The 21,789-nt window shown below is 39.2% G+C and overlaps 2 protein-coding genes across 3 annotated transcripts in view; one reads left to right on the top strand and one right to left on the bottom strand.

Moving 5' to 3' along the window:
• smap2 (small ArfGAP2) overlaps positions 1 to 2,061 on the top strand; it is a 40,478-nt gene extending 38,417 nt beyond the window's left edge. For both annotated transcript variants that reach the window (XM_041809602.1, XM_041809603.1), the window contains exon 9: positions 954 to 2,061. In XM_041809602.1, the coding sequence (XP_041665536.1) occupies positions 954 to 1,079 (126 nt within the window). In that variant the 3' untranslated portion in view covers positions 1,080 to 2,061. The remainder of the gene's footprint in view (positions 1 to 953) is intronic.
• An 8,871-nt stretch (positions 2,062 to 10,932) lies between these two features.
• Positions 10,933 to 21,789, bottom strand: part of rims3 (regulating synaptic membrane exocytosis 3) — a 75,799-nt gene continuing 64,942 nt past the window's right edge. The window contains exon 7 of the mRNA XM_041810024.1: positions 10,933 to 19,125. Coding sequence (XP_041665958.1) covers positions 18,913 to 19,125 — 213 coding nt within the window. The 3' untranslated portion in view covers positions 10,933 to 18,912. The remainder of the gene's footprint in view (positions 19,126 to 21,789) is intronic.

Raw genomic sequence — 21,789 nt, 5'->3', positions numbered from 1 at the left:
TGTCTATACAAATTTTAAACTACAGATCTATTTCAAATGTCTGTGTCCCAATAATAAATGCATGATTAATCCTTAATAAATGTTTCAGATAGCAGGGAGAGTTTATTTTTTAAGTTTTACTACTCTAATTTTTCAAGAAATACATCTCCTATAACAAGTTTTCATGTCTTGTTTTACATAAGACATAAAAACATAAAAGCCATAGGGATTTTAATTCATACTGTTATTTGGAAATGGCATGAACATTGTGGAAGTGCTGGAAATGATGATTAACCATGTTTAATTATTGCAACCCATAAACATTGTCCTCATTAGTATAGCAGAAAAAATTATATCATCAGTGTTCTAATGCTCAGTTCCCTTTAAAATGTAATGAATCCCCCAGCGAGTGATGTGTGGTTCATGAACGAGCTGGTTCAAAGAGCCGGCTCTTTTACACGAATGAGAAGAGCCAGATCCCGTTTGAGAGCCATTTTTACCTTTATTACTATTTCTATTATTTTGATATATGTTCTGTGTGTTATGTGATTGATTTGTAGGGATGATCTTTTCTCCACTCTTCTCTACCACAGGCATGCCACGCATTAAGGAACCATGCTTAATAGTGTAACATTAATGTTTTATATCAGGTGTCATACAGCCCAGCGTATTTGAGCATATTTCATCAAGGTGTTTTGAGGAGAAAGGATATTTTGACAAATACATATGATATTTTCATCAATGTAAAATACTGAGCATAGTTAGAGTCAAATACTGGCACAAATATCAATCATATGCCACGATGTTGCTAGATTTGGCAGGGAATTAAAGTAGAAATGTCTGCATGGAAACTCAAAAATGTGCCTTTAATGCTCATCTGAAGCTGTAAAATTATGAAAAATTTGGCCAATTGGTCCTAAGATTGTAAAAGTTGAACACTTTGTTAATTCCAAAGTGTCTTTTCTGACTTTCAGATGACCCAGCACATGGCCGGCATGAATCTCTATAACACCAACGGCATGATGGGATATAACAGTCAACACATGGGAGGCCAGACAGCTCCAAGCTCAGCGCACATGACAGCTCATGTTTGGAAATGATCTCACCTGTCCAAGAAGTGACGTTAACGCCGCTGCCCACAAAACAGAGCTGATTCGTAGGAATCTGTGGATTAGACTCGCCAAGAGATTTTCTAATACAAGGGAGGAAGAGGAGGAAGAGGTGACAGGTGTGAGGAAAAATAAGGTTCTGGAAACCATTACTACCTCTCTTTCTCTCTTCTCTCCGCCCATGCTTCCTCTTCTTGTCTTTTCCATGGCCATGTTTTTGCATATCTCCATGCTTGCCTTTAAAACATTTTCTAACAACGATCAAGACAACAGGGTTCAGAGGTTCACTGGTTAAAGACTACACACCTTTCTTTGTACCTTTAGCCTGTATGTGTGAGCGCCCAACTGCTGATGGGTGTCTCTGACTTTAAAGATCAGGTTGTTTTTAGGAAGTTTTATGGTTTTTACTTGTTCACGATAAGGAAAGAGCAGAGGTTAGCCAAGCTTTGCACAGTTGGTTGACATCTTTGGCTGCATAAAAGGTTTGATGACATGACAGCTCCTGAATAATGGAGCAAAAACATTTGGAGCGCCCCCTACTGACTGACACCAGTATAGGTTTAAAACCTCCGCCTCCTCCATGCTGACATATAGGGCATGGGTCAAATTTTAAAATTAAAATATACATTGAATATTTTTTTTAACTTGGTCTCAGTCTTAAAAGTTTTTCAAAGACATTATCAGTGCAATATTTCAGCACCTGTTAATGGAAGCGTTTTGGCTTCACTTTTGTACAGCAGGAGGAGGAAACATGTCATCGCTCTTTATGTGCTTGAATTTTGACTTTTAGAGCAATCATCTTGTGCAAAAGGAGGAAAACCTAACTTGCAAGGCTAAATTTTCTTGTTTCTTTTCTTTTGTCAAAGGTGTAATGGGAAGATTCATATCATTCTTTTGTTAGCTACAGTGGAAGCTAACGCTAGCAGCTGTACAGCATAGCAACTTACCTTGCTCTAAGTTTTTAAAACACAAATAACATTATATATATATATATATATATATATATATATATATATATATATTCTTTTTTATTTATTATCAAAGAAATAAGTATCAAAGTCACATTGGGGTTTTATTTTAGTTTTTGTCCAGACATTGGGACTTCCTGCTTTGGGTTGCACCATCTATAGAGTTTACACTCTACAGGCACTTAGAGTTTAGGCACTGCACCACCAGGATTTCAAGCTTTCATTGAAGAAAAATGTAACCAAGCTTCCATGCCATGGAAAGCCGTTGAGTTTTTACAATAACTTCATATAAATGTATGACACTGTCCGGTATCCGGGCATGATTGCATTCATGTCTCATCCGAGACCTGCGCCTGAGACCACCATCCCAATAGGTCCCGGTGCCTGGGCGCAGTTTGTTTGCATTCACCCTGACCAAAACAAACCGGACTTTAGGCTCCATTGCACTTGGATCCAGGACAAGGCCCCTAGTGTGAACGCCATCTCACTGCCTCGACACCTCTGGAAAGGAGTTTTCAGCAAAAAAAAAAAAACATGATCGAGTGCTTTTATGAGATTCTCAAATCCTTGCATTTCAACACATAAGTCCTTTTCACACCACCGCGTGGTAACTACCCTGAAAACAACCTCCCTGCCGGAGGAGTCCCCCAAAATGCCTAGTATTTTTTAAAGCGGCTGCTGCCACAGCGGTACGAGGCAGCAATGACGTAGAGGTGCTTCAGTGAACGTCATAACAGAGCCCACCCACAAGTCCATCACACACCCCTCCCCAGTAACACGGTAGAGTACCTCACAATCTCTTTATATTAACATGTATAATGTACTATAAAACGAAGGGAAAAATACGGTTCCGTCATCAAAATAATTCCCCCTAGAGAATATGTTTCAGTGGTTGGCTCCACAATTTTTCCTCTAGTTGTCTTTATACGAAGGTAGAGCCGTGTTGTAGAGCTCAGGATATTCAGGATACACCAACATTATGAGCTCCTCCATTGTTTGCTTGGACCCACCAAGACTGCTTTTTCTGGGTTCTCTCCCTCCTTCGAAGTGATTGGCTGCTGCCAGGCGGCTGCCGCCAGAAAGTTCAACACGCCGAACTCCGAGCGGCAGGGCAAAATCTGTGCGCGTTCACGTGAGCGGCAAACGCTTCTGGGCCCTACCGCCGCGGTTAAAACCGCTTCCCGTCTGCCGCCTGTCCCTCATTAAAATGACTGGAGGTGGCGAGTTGCCGCACGGCGGTGGGAAAAGGGCTTTACTGGGGCCATGTCTTTGGCAATGTCATTGCAGACTTTCAAACTATGCATAGTCAATGTGGCGTTGCCTTGGGTATGCAGTGCACATACGCAGTTTTGCGTATATCAGAAAGCCTGAGGTGTTACTAGATTTTTCAGAGATTTTGAGCACTAAATGGAAGCACAGTGGTCATATTAAACTGCCCCATAATGGACAGCATCTCTCAGAATATTCAGTAGTGGTTAGCCAGGCAGCAAATGAAAGTAATCTCAATGTTAAGCGCTATAAATGTTGTTAAAAAGCACTCGACTAACCACGTTGCAGTCAAGAATATTAAATGTTGAGTCACAGACCAATGCTATTGCTAGCTTAGCCATCAAAGCTTGAATTGGAAATATGCTAACAACAAAGCCGTGCGATGTAAAGATGAAGGGCTTTTACGTACGGTGGAATATATGCTAACTGTTAGCTTAGTATGTGTGTTTGTTTGGGGTTGTAGCAGCAGTAGGATGCGGTTGTGATTAGACTGTGTTTAAATGAAGGAGAAAAACCAGAACAGACTTTGTAATGCTGCTAAGATTGGTTAACTTTAGACTGAGCCTTGTTAGCTGTGTTCTTGTTGCCATTCTCTATGCTAAACTGCTAGCATTAGCATCATATTTACTGACAACAGTGGTATGAAACTTCTCAATGAGCCTTTTTTTTTTTTTTTTTTTTTTTTTTGAAAATTGATGCCAAGTGTGTAAGTGTTCAGCTACTGTCAACCCACAGTGGTTAAACAGTGCATACCTTCCTGAGTACTCCTGAAGTCATACCTAACCATGAATAATAGTTAAGAAATCCCTTTATGTGTTGATAAGTTCCTAGTTTCTTAGTGTCTCACAAGTTTAAGCAGCTACTAAATATACCTAAACAGCTCTTAATTATGATGTCGCTACTCCATTCACAGAGGGCTTATTTAAGAATCAATCTCTAATTTCAACTTTTAAGTGTCAAAAGTGCTAATCTGGATTTTGGGAGACCAAAGATGAATGCTAGCTTTACAATGGTTGTACAGTATTCCAGTGCTTTGCTACACAATGTATAACCACATAACTAGTGATAAGTAGAGAATATCAAATACGCAGTCCTTTAAAACTAGGCTATTACACACTGAATGTTAAGGCATATCAATTCACTGTGCTATTTCCTCAGCAAGGGTGAGACACTTAAAAGTCACGTGCATGCAATGACATCATGTAAATGTGGAGTTAAAGGCTCGCACACCTCAAGTTAATCTATCTTGTACGATAGAGGCCTCAAATAATGTTGAATGTCTGTAAATAAGAGAGTTGGAGAAGAGGAAGGTACAGATCAGACACGTTTCGGATTCTTCCACTGAACTGCATGATGAGAATGTTTTTTGTACGTACTGTATCTCCATTAAGATATCTGAATGTGTTTCTTTGAATGTTTCCCTCTACACAAAAAATCTTTGACCAAGACCAAGAAAAAATCTCCATGAATGTGTGTCCTGAATGTGTTCACAGCCATGTAATGGGCTTGTTTCGAATGCACACACTTGATAACTGCTTGGGTGTGTTTGTTTTTGATATTCTTCGACTCTGTCCTTTGAATGTTCAACAGCGTGCTGTCTGCTTTTGGAGAATTGTTCAATTCAGTCGTAATGTAACTGTCTTACCGTCAAGTTAAAAGAAACTGTGACTGGGTTTACAATTTGGCCAAAACACATTGTGATTTCATGACCAAAATCTGTCACCTCTTAACATTTATTGAAACCTTCTTCCATGTAAGCCATAGTTGTTCCTACCTAGCTAAATATGTCAATTTTTAATAAATGCATGAAGCCATTAGTGTAAATATCAGTCTTTCCATTATTTCACACCAAGCCAATCTGATACACAGGTGCATCTAGAACAGAATATCATGTAAAAGTTCTTTTTTCCCTGTGATTTATATATATTTTAAGACTTGCTTTGTTTTAATATTGATGATTATGGCTTACAGCTCACTAAAATCAAAAATCCACTATCTCATAATACTAAAATACTGTGGAAAAGTCCAACCTGCAAAGGTTTCCTGAGCCTTCATTCTCCCACTCTGGTTCAGTACACACAACCACAGTCATGGGCTAGACTGCTGACTTGACAGTTGTTCAGAAGACAATCACTGATTCTTCACAAGGTGGGGGCCACAGAAGGTCACTGCTGAAAGGGCAGGCTGTTCTCAGAAGCTATATCAAAACATATTAAAGTTGACTGGAAGGAAAAGTGTAAGAAGAAAAGGTGCAAAACCAACAGGGTTGATCTCAGCCTTCAGAAGATGATCAAACAAAGCAGATTCAAGAACTTAGGGGGGCTTTACAAGGAGCAGACTCAGGCTAGAGTCAGGCCCCTTCCACACGGAGACGCATACATTTTTTGTCGTTTCAACCACACAGAAATGGCGTTTTGGGAGGCCGTAAATGCTACTTTTTGAAACCGGGTCCCAGAGTGAACAAATCTGTAAACGCTTACTGCTTTGTCTCCCCATGGACAGCCAGCCGCATCTTTCTTGAAATGATGACATTACACATAGCATAGCCCACTTATGCGCACGTCGAACCAAAACAACAATGGCGGCTTACAGGGCTGTGTTCATGCTGCAGAAGCTATTGAGCTTATTATTGCTTTTACAGCAAAATCTGATGCTCCTTTACCACCACTGCGAACAACATACACCAGATGTTCTTAAATCCAATTCGGAGAACAACCAGAAGGGCAACTCAGAGAAAGTCTTTGGCAGTTTTCTGTGATCTTCCTCTCTCTTTTGGTGCATTTCTGTGGCAGCAATAGAGCGCCGCTTACAGGCTTGGCATATATACCACAGCATTTCCAGTCGTTTTCAGAGGATCCGTGGTTACACGGATATTTCCTGAAACGGTCCTGTATTTACGGAAAACTTTTTTTAAAATGAACGGAAATATAATGTTTACGTCTCCATGTGGACAAGGCCTCAGCAGATCAAGAGCCACCACATGGACGTGTCCAGGAAATGGACTACAAGTGGTGTGTTCCTAGGGTCAAGCCAGTCCTGAACCAAAGACAACAATATATGTGACTCATCTGGAATAGGGAGAAAAATAACTAAACCATTGCTCAGTGGTCCAAAAGTATTGTTTTCAGATGAAGGTTAATTTTTGCATTCCATTTGGAAACTCAAGGTCCCAGGGTCTGGTGGAAGATCAGAGAGGCACAGAATCCAAGGTGGTTGACGTCTAGTCTTTTCTGTTTCTAGTGATGGTTTGGGGTGCCATGTCATTTGCTGCTGCTGCTCTGCTGGTCTTTATCAAGTCCAGAGTCCACTCTGTAAGCCGTCTACCAGGAGATTTTTATAGACCTTCATGCTTCCATCTGCTGAGAAGCTTTATGGAGATACTGATTTCTTTTTCCAGCAGGACTTGGCACCTGCCCACAGTGTTGCCAAAACTACCAGAAACTGGGTTGCTGACCATGGTGTTACTGTGATTGAATCGCCAGCCAACTAGGCTGGCTTGAAGCCCATAGGGAATCTGTGAGATACACCAGACTCAACAATCCAGACGAGCTGAAGGCTGCTATCAAAGCACCACAGCAGTGCCACGGACTGATTGTCCCCATGCCTTGTTGCATAGGTGCAGTACTGAGTGCATAAATGAGCATAATAATTCAAAAGGTCAACATTCCTGTATTATTTTTGGACTGGTGTTTGTGGTTTTCTAATACGTTGAGAGAGTGGGTTTTTAATTTTTGTGAGCTTTAATCATCAACATTAAAACGAAAAAGGGTTTGTAATATTTCACTTTGTATGAGGTGAAGCTAGAATTTATGGACATTTCACTTCCCTGATTAAATCATGGGAAAAATTTCTTTTTCATGGTATTCTAATGTTTCAGATGCAGCTATAAGTTATGAATGTGAAAGGTAAGAACGTCAAAGAGTTTAACAAACATATCCAGCATAAAAAGACAATGACTTACTGCTGCAGATACACAAAGCCTTCAACATACAGAGATTCATCCATCCCTCCCTGGTTTTTTCTCTCATTCTGAGCTCATTCGGTGTCATTGAGGCAGCAGCAGTCACCCTCTCTGCTGAGAGCAATATCACAAGAAGACAATGTGTCATCTGTAACAGCAGATCCGTCAGCTAGAGATGACAAGTTTGTGAAAATCAGCAACAGTCCATCTCAAAGGCTTTAACAGAGCTTTCTCATGTGTGAAACTTCAACGTTTGGTTCCTGTTTTTTTCTGTGAATAAGAGCAAATGAAGGAATGTATCTTTATGTACTTGTCAATCAAGATAATGTGTACTTTATTCTTTATCAGAATTTTGCTGTATATTATGTTTCTTAATAAACATTTACTGTATATTAGTTCTGCTTTTTTCATTTGCTTTGCCCTGTTTGATTTCATGTTCATAGAAATCAGTCATTTACATTTGGGAATATGTCTGTAACATACAATAATTGTCTGTGAATACATACAAAATAAATATGGTTTTGAATAAATGATATATAGCTTGTATTGATTTAAAATGTATCATTTTGATTATAAACACTGTACTCCACCCATCATAAATGTTGAACAAAATTTTATTTTGAAAACTAGCAGAGGGGCACAGGTGGCCTAGTGGGTTGAGATGTGCCCCATGTACGTGATCGACCCCGGTTCAAATCCAGCCTGTGACGCCTTCCCGCATGTCGCTCCTAAGCTCTCTCATACCTGTCTCCAATTCTGTCCACTGTTCTCTTCTGTCAAAGGTGTAAAATGCCCAAAAAGTAAATCTGAAAAAATGTTTAGAGCTAATTAGAGACTTAGAAGAAGCTAATATCAACACTTTTAAAGATCAGCAGGTAATTTAACTGTTTAATGCAAGTCTTTGGGTGTACATCTGCAATCCCCCTTAGCTCAACGAAGCTTCATGACAACTTTAATCTCATTGTTGGTGAACAAACCTCCAAATTTACTTTAACCTTATAGTCATGACACAAGGTTCAATTTTGGTTTCAGTTAGCAGCCTTTAAAGTGATCAAATCTGTATTGTAGGTGTGTTATGACATGCCACTGTGTCATGAACCACCAGGCTAATTTTAAGTGATAAACATTCCCAAGTTTATAAAATTAAGCTTCAAAATGATTGAAAAAAGGAGGCAGGAAAATCTGCTCTAGTACGGTGTGGGCGTGTCCATTAAATGTACCGAAGCCGCGCCCACTCACGAGAAACACGATCCTCTCAAACTTAAAAAAAGAAATGTTATGACCAGAATGGAGGAATCATCTGTCTGCTATGCTGTTATAACTCTTTTTTTAAGCCACCAGAGAAAACAACATTTTCTCATGTTGCGCTTCAAAATAAAAGTTGTCAAGGGTGATTAGGGTTGGAGGCTTTTATTGTGACAGACTTGGCAGGAATACATGTCGATCTACAGATACTTGGCCAATCTTTAGTGTCACATAGCTAACACATAGGAGGGGCTGAATTATTGCTGCTTTGAGAGAGACAAAGCCACGCTCTGCTTCTTTTAATCATCCAGGACTAAAGACAAGGGAAATATGGATCAAAACATCTACAGCAGGCAAGATGTTTGTTCCTGCTGCAACTGGTTCAATTGAAAAATAGCACTCCAGCAATTAGACTGCCTCATGACCTTGTGGTAATCTAGGGTTTGTTCTGTGTCACAAATCTCTGTTATACTTTAATGACCAGTAGGCTACTGTGGCAGATTGATTTGGCAAATTAACCTCACAATAAGAAACAACATGTAGCTGGCTGTTATTCTTTCAATAAAGGCAATGACATAGGCTAACAGAGGACTCTATTTAGATAACCTGCTTTTGATTTTATATCGTATATTAGGGGGTGCAGTAAAGTCATCGGGTGCCATATTTGCCCTGCCCAAATTAAACCTAGCCAAGAAAGAGGTTCAAACCCCTCTTAAAATCCAACATTCAGTCACACTTAGATCTCAGTGTTTTCACATGTTTACAGCAACCATATTCCAATATATCTAGTTTGTTCTGACACAAATTTGGATTTCACTTTACAGGGACTGCAAGAATATCACTTTACATAGTAAACAACCAGCTGGTGAAGCTTGTGCTCCATATGTTACTTTGTTCTCCAACAAAAATATGAAATTTTGGTTGTTTTTCACAGATAATGACTAATTTATCCAGTCATGTCAGATTGACATACTTTAATGTAATAAAACAACTCCAGGGCTTTTTATTTAGCCATCATCTCTTAATAATCAACAGTGTATTTCAGCTTAAGTTAAATAGACCAACATCTAAAGAAAATATCCAACATTCGCTCATTATTACCACAATACAGTGAAATAAAATGTATGGATGTACAGTGTGTTCACTGTATGGTATAGAGCTTCCTTGTAAAAGCTAGGGAATATTGGCCCCACCTAATTTGGATGCCATAAACACAACTCTGTATCAGTGCTTAGCTTGTCAGTAGTCACTGTTGGTAGATGGGTAAAAGTTAGCCATTATGCTGTTATGTGAAAACACAGCCTTCAGTCTTGTTTTGGTTCCCCCAAGTGGCCAGAAAATGAAGCGTCAGAGGTTGAAGTAGCAATTCAACCTTCTGTGAAAGAAGGGGTTGTGCAGATTTCGGTGCCCCCTGGTGGACAAAGCAGTGCCACTTATTCTGCCTCTGTGGCCAATAGCAATCTGCAGGTTCACAGGCAACAGCTCCAGGAACGCAACCTATTTTCTGTAGTAGCAATAGCCAAGTCAGAGGTAGTATACTCAAGACCAAACTAACTACTAGACCAAGACAAGACCAAGACTTTTGGGGAGAGAATTATTTTAAATATCTGAAAATTCAATGTTATCTAGATTTGTCAGGTGAATGAGGCCTAAGCTGGGTGTTCAGAGGTATTTCTGACCAGAAATAAGATGGACTGATGTCTGAGTTTTTTCAGGCGAGCTATTTGTTGTTTTAGCGAGTGCTTCTCTTTATTATCATATTAATGAAGTCGAAAAATAGCAGATCAGTGATGGTCTCGACCAGTCTTGATGGAAAGAACTCAAAAGTCAAAGTTGTTGGGCCTCATTATCTTACTTGTGAAAGCAATATCTCGAGAACATTTTCAGGGATTTTCTGAAAATCTTGCACACCAAACATGCTCTTTTTTTTAGCATAAAGTAAGTCAATGCAAGCTTTCACACCAGCAGAGTAATTTTATCATGCGAAATTGTGGCTGTTGCCTTGTTTACAAGTATTGAAAATTAAAACCACTATATAGTCGTGAATCTTCTTATTCAGAGTCATGGAGGATTATAACTTTAATTTTTAGTCCTTTTCATACCTGGACAAAAACTCCTCTCATGAGCTTTGATTACACATTTTTAATCCATTGTTTAGCCCTGGACTGACAAGGTTGCCCCATGATTGATTGGTGATCAGTCCAGGGCTAACCCCACCTCTAACTCAATGACAGCTGTGATTGGCTCCACTCCCCTGCGACCCCAAAAGGCACAGGGCATCAAAATAATGGATGGATGGACTGACAAGGTTCAAATACACATAAGACGATAGTTTGTGATTCAAATTAACTTTATTGACTTTGCGTCCAGATGTCAAAGGGCATGCAAATACAGGCTTCTGAATCCGAAATTGTTTTTTTTTTTGTCCTCAGTTTGGTTCTATTTTCTTACAAAACTACGTGCACCTTAAGTAATCAATTCTGCAGCGTACAAACCACAAAAATACCAGTTTTACATTATCAAATACTGCACATAGAAAACATTTACAAAGCACAGGTATAAAATTACAGCTCCCTTTTTTCCCTCTTTGCCATAAATCACATCCTCTCATTGAGACGGTCTGCTATGCTTTGCCCTTTAATACGCTCTCTGTGAATACTGCTCGGTGGAAAGGTTAAGGCCGTTTTTAGAGACAACCGCTTATCTACCAACACCAGCAAACTAATTTTACTGGGCCCATTTGCTTTCCATTTGCTTCCAGAAATTTCAGTCGACTGCATGTGCTTGGTGAAGATTCCTTCACAAAGATTTGTTTAGTCTGAGGATCCATATCGAGCCATTAGATCAGGCTGTGTTTGAGGTTTGTGCTTCGCTGGGCTTGATAAAACGAAGGTTGCCTTTGAATAGGGGAGCTACAGAGGCCTTTGTCAAGACTGACAGACAGCTTAAAGGACAGGATGGCTACTAAAGAATCTTGTGCTGCGATGTGGATGAAGACAAATTGGTAAATTCAACAGCAAAAAAACTCCAATGCTGAGCCTGTTGACTGCTGCTACATTTGCAAACAGACACATGGACTGCATGCTTCATTAGAAAGTGAAAGTAAGAGGATAAAGTCAGAAATTAATGTTGTTGATCATAAAATAGAAGAAATTCGTAATGCAGTGCATGCTAACTTTTAGTGCTGTGAAAATGAAATTGGACTTTTTTCATAATCGTCAGCAAACCCGGCTTTTATGAACGAGGCCAAGGCTTGACGTGACAGATGCTACAGCTAATGGTTATTGCCAGAAGAAGTATTTCTTAAATGGAAGGCTAAGTCCATGCTACTTTAAGATACAGCATTTGTGACAATTTGCTTCCACTTGTACTGGGTCTAATTGATTTAATCGCTCCTTTTCAATAGTTTTATCATCATAATCATTCCCTCTTTAAGATTAAATACAAGAAAATCATCAGAGTAACCATGCTGCAAACACTGTCAAGTTCAAAATACAAAACTCAAAACATTTCCATCAGCTCAAGAAGATCGGTGCAGGGGAGGGAAAGCGATCCGTTCTGTTAGAAATCCATCATGGCGATTTTAAATAAATAAAAATGCATTTCGCCAGACAAGAGTTCATGCTTGTACAAACCACAGAGCTGTTCTTTTAAACAAACACACAAAGAAGAAGACAAACAGTATACAGTACAGTCAAAGTAGGAGGGGAGGGGGCTGCCTGGGCCAACGCAGGCAAGGGTCCCTGGAAAGTCTTCAAAGAGACGGTTTAGCAAACAAGATGACAAAAAAATTTACACTCAGTTCTGGTGTAAGGATTAAGAAATACATTCATAAAACTATACATATACACATATAGAACTTCAGTACAATATTTCAAGCAAAATACATTTTGTCAAAACTTTCAGTTGTGTGCTACAATAGTGAAGCAATGTCTCCTACACAAAATAAGGCCATTGTAAACTGAACGAGCCCTCTTTTTTTTCCCCCGCCGAAAATCTAAAGGCAGGTTTAATACACGCCGCCTCTCTCCTCTTCTTTCTCTGAATAATACCGCTCTCTCTTTACAAAAATAAAATACATTTTCAACATAGCGCTCAAGAAATGACTCCGTTTGATTGATTAGAAAAGTTTTGCGCACAATAAGTCGGAGAATGCTCAGGAAAGGGAGGGAGGGTTTACAGGAAAGCAAGCAAGCTAATGGGTTTACATTCCCAAGCATTCACACTCAGCTGAGCCAACTTGTCTATCCGAAACGCCGCATAAAAAGCTTTATGTGCCTCGTGCTGTTTCCAATAAACTGCTCCAAAGTGTCCTTAAGTAGCACTTTGAATAATACAATGCTAACCTGCATGCATGCATCTGCTTTCATCAATGGCTTTACAAACTCTCTGAAAACCCGTCTCGCTATAGTTCAACCTTCTTCAACTCTCAAACTGCTTAAATAAATCAAATATGATGAGACAAAGCATCTTAAATCATGTGATACTACTATAAATTCTTCATTTAAGATAAATGCTCAAGCAAGAGAAAAGAGTTAAAATGATCTGAAATGCTGATCCTTAAATAAGTAAGCTGCTTTTTCAAAAATATCTACACATTGAAATCTCTCAATTAAATCTCAGTGCTCTGACACCCTTCAAGAGAATGCAACTTGTGTAAACCCCAGCCGCACTTTAAAGGCTTAGTATGTGACTTTCAGGGCAGATTTTCAGAACAAAACAAGTGCTCTGTTTGGACTCCATCCCTCAGCTTGCCTCTCCCTTAATGTTTCCATGCTTAAGCTGCTCCAATGGTCCTGTTTCACCAGCAAGTTCAAATGAGACGGAGAGCAGCAGACAAGTAATGATAAATACCTTACAAGTGAAACTGTCAGCGTGGGTTTGGTTTTTATCTCTTTAATAAGGATGGGTATAACTAGCAGAAGACTCACTGTTTTAACCAACAACCTTTCAGCTCATTTACTGTTACATGAAAGACCGTCTGGCTGCAGACCACTGCTGTGAGACGCCACCTCAGTCAGAAGGCAAATTCACACAAAAACTTTCAAAATAAAATTGGATTAAACTTCCGGTTAGGTTTAAGGTAAGGGCTAGGATGCACAAAGTTGAAAGTAAAAGACTTGACTTGTTCAACCTAATTACAAATTGTAGAAACCTTCATGAAATCGTTCATGAAAGCACTCTAACAAAGCTAACACAGCTAAGGCTAAAGCTAATATAAGCAACGTTATCTACTTAAGTCGGTAATGAAGCTGAAGGTTGTACGCTGTCTACAGTTTTGCAAATTTTGACTCATATTTTATTCATGTAAAACAGCTACATAGCCAATGTAGCTATAGCTAAAGAAGCTACGTTAGCTAAGTAAGCCACATAGGTAATGTAGCTGAAGAATTACTGCTGTTACAGTTTTGCAAATCTCATAAACCCATATTGTATTCATGTAAAATAGCTTTATACCTCAAGCTGAAGATGTAATATGTTAGCTGCACAGCTTCATTAGTATTAGCTATGTTTGCTCAAACTGACATTGCTAAAGCTAATGCAGCTAAGGGTAAAGCTAAAAAAGCTACACAAGATAAGATACTTTATTGATCCCCAGAGGGGAAATTCTAAACTGTATAGTTGAAAATTGTACACCATTTACAATTTTGCAAATCTTGTTAATCCATATTTCATTCACGTAAAATATCAAAATGCTTTCAGCTAAAGACTTGGTAGAAATAATAAGAACTAAGAAAACTGATTTCTCTGGTGTCACATTAATGTTTGCCAATTTTGTCTCAGAGTGTTTTGGTCCATGTCATTTTAACTATGGGGCTTTGTGTTGATGTTTTCTGTAAATTAATGCAGTTCAGGCAAAACATTTAACCCTCCAGTGACTATACAGATCCTTGATATTTCCTTCTGAACTGGGATTCGAAGTCACGCCACAGTAAGCATAGTAGGCTTCCAGCAAGTCTGCAAGGACATATTTGTTCTGGGATTTTTTGTATTGTTTTTCTTTATATTACAATATATCATTATATGTATTCATAAGGTCATGCAATAGCCAAACACTTCATTTTTGGGGCCAAAGAGACCTTTTTTGGGTTTGGAAAGTAGATTGGTTCCTTAAATTGTAGTGTGTGTTAAGTGCTGTCCAATCAGTGTGAACACAGTGCGGAGAACAACAAACCAAGAGGGGGTATAATGTCACTTTCTCTCTAGGAGGCCAATTTTCCATTGCTTAACTTTGATTTTTTGCTACATAAATATACAGAATGTCACATATTAAGCCTTCATAAGGAACAACATATAAAGACTCTCGCAAAATCTTTTGGTCGCAGGAATTAAATTTGGCAAATGCTCTCTGCCCTCAACTTTTATAGAATACTGCTACATCTTTTTGCATCATCTCAGTCTTAACTTTCAGTCCATTGAACTGTTAATGTTTAGGTTTACTCAATATACAATAAAGGGACACATAAAAGTTTCATATAAGCTCCAAAATATTTGATATAACATTGAATAATATCAAGAGTAATTTTAAAGTTACCAAAAACATTCAGCAGGAATGTTGTACAAGTCCAGACATGTCTATAGATAACTTTCCTTTTTACATTTTTGCACTCTTTAAGTATCTTTTTTTCCATCCTAACCTACGCTTTTTTTGCCACCACAAAAGGTGCCCACTGAAGAGAATGTGTGCAAATATCAAGAGTATAAGTCCTTATTTTTACATCATACCAGCTGTCCACAAAAATAGATGCAAATTAAAACAGAAATTACTTCATAAACACGACTGTACGAATGAAGATCCAGCAAGGAAAAGCTTTGACATGTAAAAACAACTGGAACCAACACCATGATGGTTCTGAAAGGGATGTTTTACATGGTGGGAGGTTTAAAAAATAATCCTCCGCCTCCCAAAAATTCAAGGATGCCAGGGAATCCCTTTATCCAAAGTTCAAAGAGCGCTGACGTCTGTCGATCGGAGGTGATGCAACAACAGAATGTTTCCCTTTTTGCAGAAAAGACGAGAAGAGGAATGAGAGACCCAGTTCTCAGAAGACAGAACATATGGTGGTGATAAAACCCAATGTGAGCTCATTAAAATACACAAGCTTCTAATGGCCTTTAGTTTGAGACACTAATGTCTACTAAAACTACTCAAACACGACAGTCTTTAGTGTCTTCATCCATAAACAAGGTTTGGTGTTTATCTCAAGACAGGTTATAAACAGAAGGATATTAAAGAAAACATTTACCATGAATAGCTAAATATGCACTTTCAATAAAGACCCGACCATTGCACTTTTACTTGAGCAGCTGACAGGTCAGTCTTCTTTGCTTGCCATGATTAAAAAGGCTTAGAATAATTTATTTGATAACACAAATTCAAAGATTAAATTGACTGGATTTCAATGTTATCTGGTGCTATGCTTTTAAGAATTAAAAAAATGCCCTTTTAAAATTACATTTCTCATGATGAAGTTGAAAATCTTTAGAAAAACTGACCTGATTTAGCTGCCCAAGCCCCACAAGTTACATTTCCATGCTAGCATTCAATAAACAGATTCAGAGGTACACACTACAGTGCGACCATACAAGTAAAACAAATAAATAAACAGGTGGTCAACCACTGCATGTTTGTTATAATTAGACATGATACACATTTTACAATAAAGTGCCATCTTAAACTGCCTGACAGGTAATGAAGAGTGGCATATTGCACCTGAAACAACACGGCAGGTTAAAAATATACCCTGCTAGCAAAGTAACACTGGTGTTAGTCAGATATGAGAATACAAATCTGGACTTGGATTCATGATTACATCAGGGTTTGGTTAAAGTCTGCGTGACGGAGAGGAAAGTAAGGAGGATAAAGGTGATATTTTTGTTGCTGTGTATTCAAACACACTGGGGGCTGCATTATAAAGCAGGAGGACTTCAATACCACAAAGGGGGTTCACCTTACACCTGGATAAATCACCACAGTAACTCATGCTGAATATCTAACCTGCTCTGCTCTTATGTTTTGGATCCAGTGATAAAATCTACTAACCAAATAGGTCTTAACTGTATGGGCTTTTTTTTGATAGTATGATAATCTTGCAAAGCAGACGGACTGGCCTTATTCCACGTCTGTCTATCATAAGGCAAATCCATCTTGCACAGTTCCAATATGAAACAGACCAGGGCATCATTTTAGGAGACTGACGTAGCTAACACAGCTAAGGCTAAAGCTAACAAAGCTACCTCATCTCCATAAGCTATGTAGGTAACATAGCTGAAGATTGTACACTATTCACTTTCATATTTAGCTACATACCTTAAGCTAAAAAAAAATTCTATTAGCTTATGCTAAGTTTGCTGAAGCTAGCTAAGCTATGTATGCTTAGTTAGCTGTATGTAGCTCAGATACAGTGGCAGCATTATAAATGCTGGGCCACATTTTGTAGTTAAAACAAGCGCAATGAGCAAGCAGAGAGCTTCTCTTGACAGAGAAGATGTTTTTGCACCTGTCATGGTCAGGGTCATTATGAGCTTTATCCACCAACAAGCTCCACCAATAATACTACGACAGCAGCAGCCTGTTGAGCTCAGGTTACTTACTACCAGATCTGTTTATGTTTGCAATAAATTTTCAATTTATGGGCTATTCAATAAGTGGGAGCTGTTGCACAAATGATCAAAACTGTTGCTCACTTTTCAGCCAATCTATCCTGTACTTGACTGTGCAAATGTTTGCTGTGCTTCCTGCAGGGGCACTGTAACTTTATAGGTAATTTCCTGAATTATAAGTTTAAAACTCAAGAGAATTAAATACTTTTATGATATTTTCTGCAGTCTCAAGCCAAAAATCAGGCTTTGTTTAATTTTAGGGGACTCTCTGACAGCAGGGTTTTTTTGGTCAGTGAGTGTGTAGGTCTGCTCGACTTCACTAATAAATCCAGTAGGAACCAACAGAGGAAGCAATTTTTATTTACCTGCCCCAGTGGCTGGTTAGCTGAGCAAATTCACCCAACACTGCTCAAAAATACCTGTCGGTGGTTGCTAATTTCCCACCTGGTGAACACACTACAAATCTCTGAGTTTGGTCAGTCGGTAAGTAAACAGGTTGATAACCAGTTTGATAGCAAAAGATACCCTGGGTAAGATGAACTCGCTTCATAGTAAAGCCCCCAGATGGATCAATAAATGATCAATTGACCATCAAGGAAGAGGAAAAGTCAAATATATAAAACTGGGAAAGCAACAGGAAGAGTAAACACTCCTGGGTGCTGGTTTACAGAGAGAGGCTGTTGCACTCCCTACATGTGGGAAAAAGAACCCCAGACATAGTGGACCCATTTCCCAGACCTCCTTTGTGTTCTAACAGTCCTTTAAAACCAAACAATAAAATTAGGATCAGAAACGTGCTAATCAGCAGACGATTAGCCGGCTGATTAATTTGATCTCCGTCTCAGCAGATGACGATGAAAGCGCTCTCCCTGTCACTAAAGCCACAATCCTTCCCCCTAACTATCAGTGATCTTTCCTTTCAAAATAAAGTGGCACTACACTCCTGTTACTTCAGTCAAGGCAAGCTAAATAAAAAAGATTTAAGCACTTTTAAAATGTCTCTACAAGGGTTGCAAGCAAACATGCAGAATGCAGCCGATACATACATAAACACAAATAAGTTTTAACTATCTATTTATATATATTTATGTATATCTATATATAAACTCTGCCCTGTGGAAATTATAGAATAGCAGTGTTGCTACCTCACATAATGGCCATTATGTGAATCTCCGAGCCTGTCGCCGAAGTTTGTGTTTATGTGTTTGTCCTACCGCTCTCAGCTCATGTGTGTAAAATGTATCTTTTTTTTTGCATTACATCTAAGTCATTGACTCTGCTACATATCCATACTTTATAATGTATACTACTTCACATACTACTTATACTTAGAATAACAACATTAACAATTGCTTTGGTTTTAAAAAATAAAGTTTTTTTCTTAGTTTGGCATAGAGAGTTTAGAAACTGGCATCGAGATGGCCCTAGGATGAGTCATGTGTGGAAATCTGGTGCCTTTGAATGCAATATGGCACCCTGCTGAGTCATGATGAGAAATGTTAAAATGAGAGGGTGAAAAATGCTACATGTTCTGGTAAATTAAGTCTACTTCAAGTTTGATTTGATCTAAACTGAAAACACTGATCTGTAGGTGAGATTACGAGTGTGATGTCCAGTAAAGTATCGCGACATGTGTCTTCCTGCACAGATGGGTGTACGTATGTGAGTATGCCTACCTGTCCTGCACTTCAAATACAGTCGTTGTGTATATACAGTACGTGTGTCCATGTCTGCATGACTCTGCCTGTGCCCCTGCATGTGGGTGTCTACTGGGTGTCTAGGTGCACGAGGGGCTGGTGGCGCTCTCCAGGGACGACTGGGAGAGACGTCTGGTGAGGGGTCCGATGCTGGGGTCTGCCAGAGAGGAGGTAGGGAACAGCTTGTACCAGCCGCTGACTGTGGCAGACAGGTCCAAGTCCTCCAGGAGGATCTGGGCCATTCCCATGAAGCACTTGTGGTCCATACGCCCGTAATCCCCCCACACTATTACCTAGAGGAGGGGAGAAGATGATAAGATACAGAACACTCATACAAGGGGGGAGTTTTGTCAATTCATTTGGGAAAATATTTTTGCATTCCTGCAATTTTGTCTTTCTCTGATTTGATAAAATTGAGACTAATGCAAAATAAAGTGATGTCCCAATGTTGAACAGCACAAGACAGGATTCAGGGAGGCCACAGAGACAAGCAATGTCATATAATTTAGATCAGCTGATCTCACAAGCCCTCATCAGCTGGCAGCAAGCTGATTCATTCATTCAGCACACTATTGGCAAATCGCAATCAAGCTGCCATATTTTAACCGCTCTTGCCTGGCTATGCTTTGCTGTTCCTTCTGCAAGCCACTTTTTACAACCCTCCTCCACCCCAGCTCCCCCTCTATTCTACCTCTGACTTTATGAGTGTCATTATGCTGTCATGATGCCTGCTCTGCTTTATTTTGCTTTATTTTGCAATTGTTCAGGAATGTATTTATTACAAATAAATGCTTTCTGTTCCTGTGAAAAATATCTGTTTTCATTGTGCATTTCTGTAACAGCATCCTAATAAAGCTTTGCTATTATTACACTTTGACACAGTCATATTGAAACCACAACAACATGATATTTGGTGTCTTCCTCTATTGGGTCGTTTCTACCAAGCAGTCCGGTTCAAGTTGGTACAGCATTTTTTTTGCATTTCCATATATCAAAAGTTGGAAAGGGTCCCAAAAAAACATCCCACTTTTTCTGCACCCTTCCATAGGTTACCAATCTTACCTCTGTCCCAAAAAAAGTTGGAGCTACGCACATGTAATGGGGGTTTGCACTGACGCCCCTTTCAGCACACAAGGACTGCTCAGCCACACTTAGCATCGTTCAGATGTAGTTATTTAAAAAAACACGACTTTTAGCTGAAATAAAGCTGTTTACTGCAAATTACCCTCTGATTTCTGTCAATCATCCTTTCTACAACTCAGCAGCTGGAGAAGCAGGCTCATGCTGCATGAGACATCACATGCTAGAGGATTTTAAGCCGATTTAGGCAAGATTTGCCTCCACCGACGATTGTGGGGGGCGTATTCTGAGTGGCACCTATCGGAAATGATAAATTGTCTAAATAATCAGCACGTGGGTGGTATCAACATGATTATTTTACTGCACCAAATTGAGTCGTATCCACCCAGACCCTGAATCACACACGTTTGATGTTTACAATTCTATGTCGTAGTGTCTCTGACGGAGTACTCGCAACAACCAATGGCAGCGAGCAGACGGGGTAGCATCACCAGCTGGATCATATGTAATTTCAGTGCTCACAACCATAAACACAACTGTAGCTTCATTCCAGCCAGGATTCCATCCTGATTCTTTCCCTTGTTTTGGGATTTTTGCTGCACCTGTAACACATGCAAGGAGAGCCTATTGTGGAGGGACGGCGAGAGGGTATATCAACAGACATACATGTTTGTTTTTTTCCTGAAGTCACATGATCATGCGAGTTCACTGGCAGGTCTGCAGGTGTGTGGTCTCCAGTGACAGTCTGGTTGAGTTGTCTAGTGTGCGTTCAGAGGATTAAAGATGAAATTTCGTTTCGAAATGGTCCTGGTGTCTGTGTTCTCACATGTTTTTAAAATCATTTCAGATTTAAAAATCGTCTAGTGTGGCCAGCCTTAGCCTCAACAGTCTACCCATCAGATGAGGGTATGGGTGTTTGAGGTTGGCACACTATTTTGGGGTTTAGTGTACCAAACCATACCGAACCATACTCAATCAAACAGGACCACCTGATAGAAACATGTCCTATGTTGTTTTAGCTAATTTTCCTCCCATCAATTGCCAGTAAACCACATAAAAAATTAGTTTACTTTAAGTCTCATACCACTGAAATGAGGGATGTATGATAGAACTTTAAGAGACACTAAGACACAAAAATAGAACGAGGCTTTTCTGGACATTATTGGACATTACCTGCAAAGAAATTCCAGCATCTACATGATGTTACTGCCACACCTTGAAGTTTTGCCTGGAAGATGATCAGCCCTAACCTCTGGTTTCCCCTGAATTATGCAGAAATTTATATCCGTTCCCCGAGTCATATATCTACCAGATAATAGTGCAGCATGATTTGGTAATATTGGGCAATTATACTGGACAATACTGCAATTAAAGATTGCAATTCTGAAATGATACATAAATGGTATCATGAGTACCTGCTTGGTTATCAAAGAAAATGCAGAGAATAATTAGGGATGAGTTTCGAAAACTGGTACCAAAGCATCCCATACCTACCAGGATATCGATAATTCATTTTGATACCCTTCCACCTAAAAAAAAGGCATGGAATATGATATAGAATTTGTGTGATTTACATATAAAGCTACACCGGTTTCCTTTTCTTATCCTAAATTTGACTGGGATCCTATAAAGATATTTCTGCTAACCATTAATGATACCCAGACAGCTTTTATTCTCCCATTAACTTTCAAAAAACCCAAATGATACCCAACCCGAAGAAAAATAATAGTTTCAGAGTGGATATTTCTGAACACAAAACATTACAATAAGTAGCATAAAAAATGTAGTACCTGAAGTTTTTATAGTACTGCTTTCAGAATAACTTCCAGAAAATAAAAATTAAAGACCTTTCTGCAGGCATTTTGGTAAACTTTTGA

This window comes from Cheilinus undulatus, linkage group 16, assembly GCF_018320785.1.
Source record: "Cheilinus undulatus linkage group 16, ASM1832078v1, whole genome shotgun sequence".
In the NCBI taxonomy this organism is placed as follows: Eukaryota; Metazoa; Chordata; class Actinopteri; order Labriformes; family Labridae; genus Cheilinus; species Cheilinus undulatus.
The sequence above is the reverse complement of the archived record's forward strand: the minus strand, read 5'-3'. Positions and strand labels throughout refer to the sequence as shown.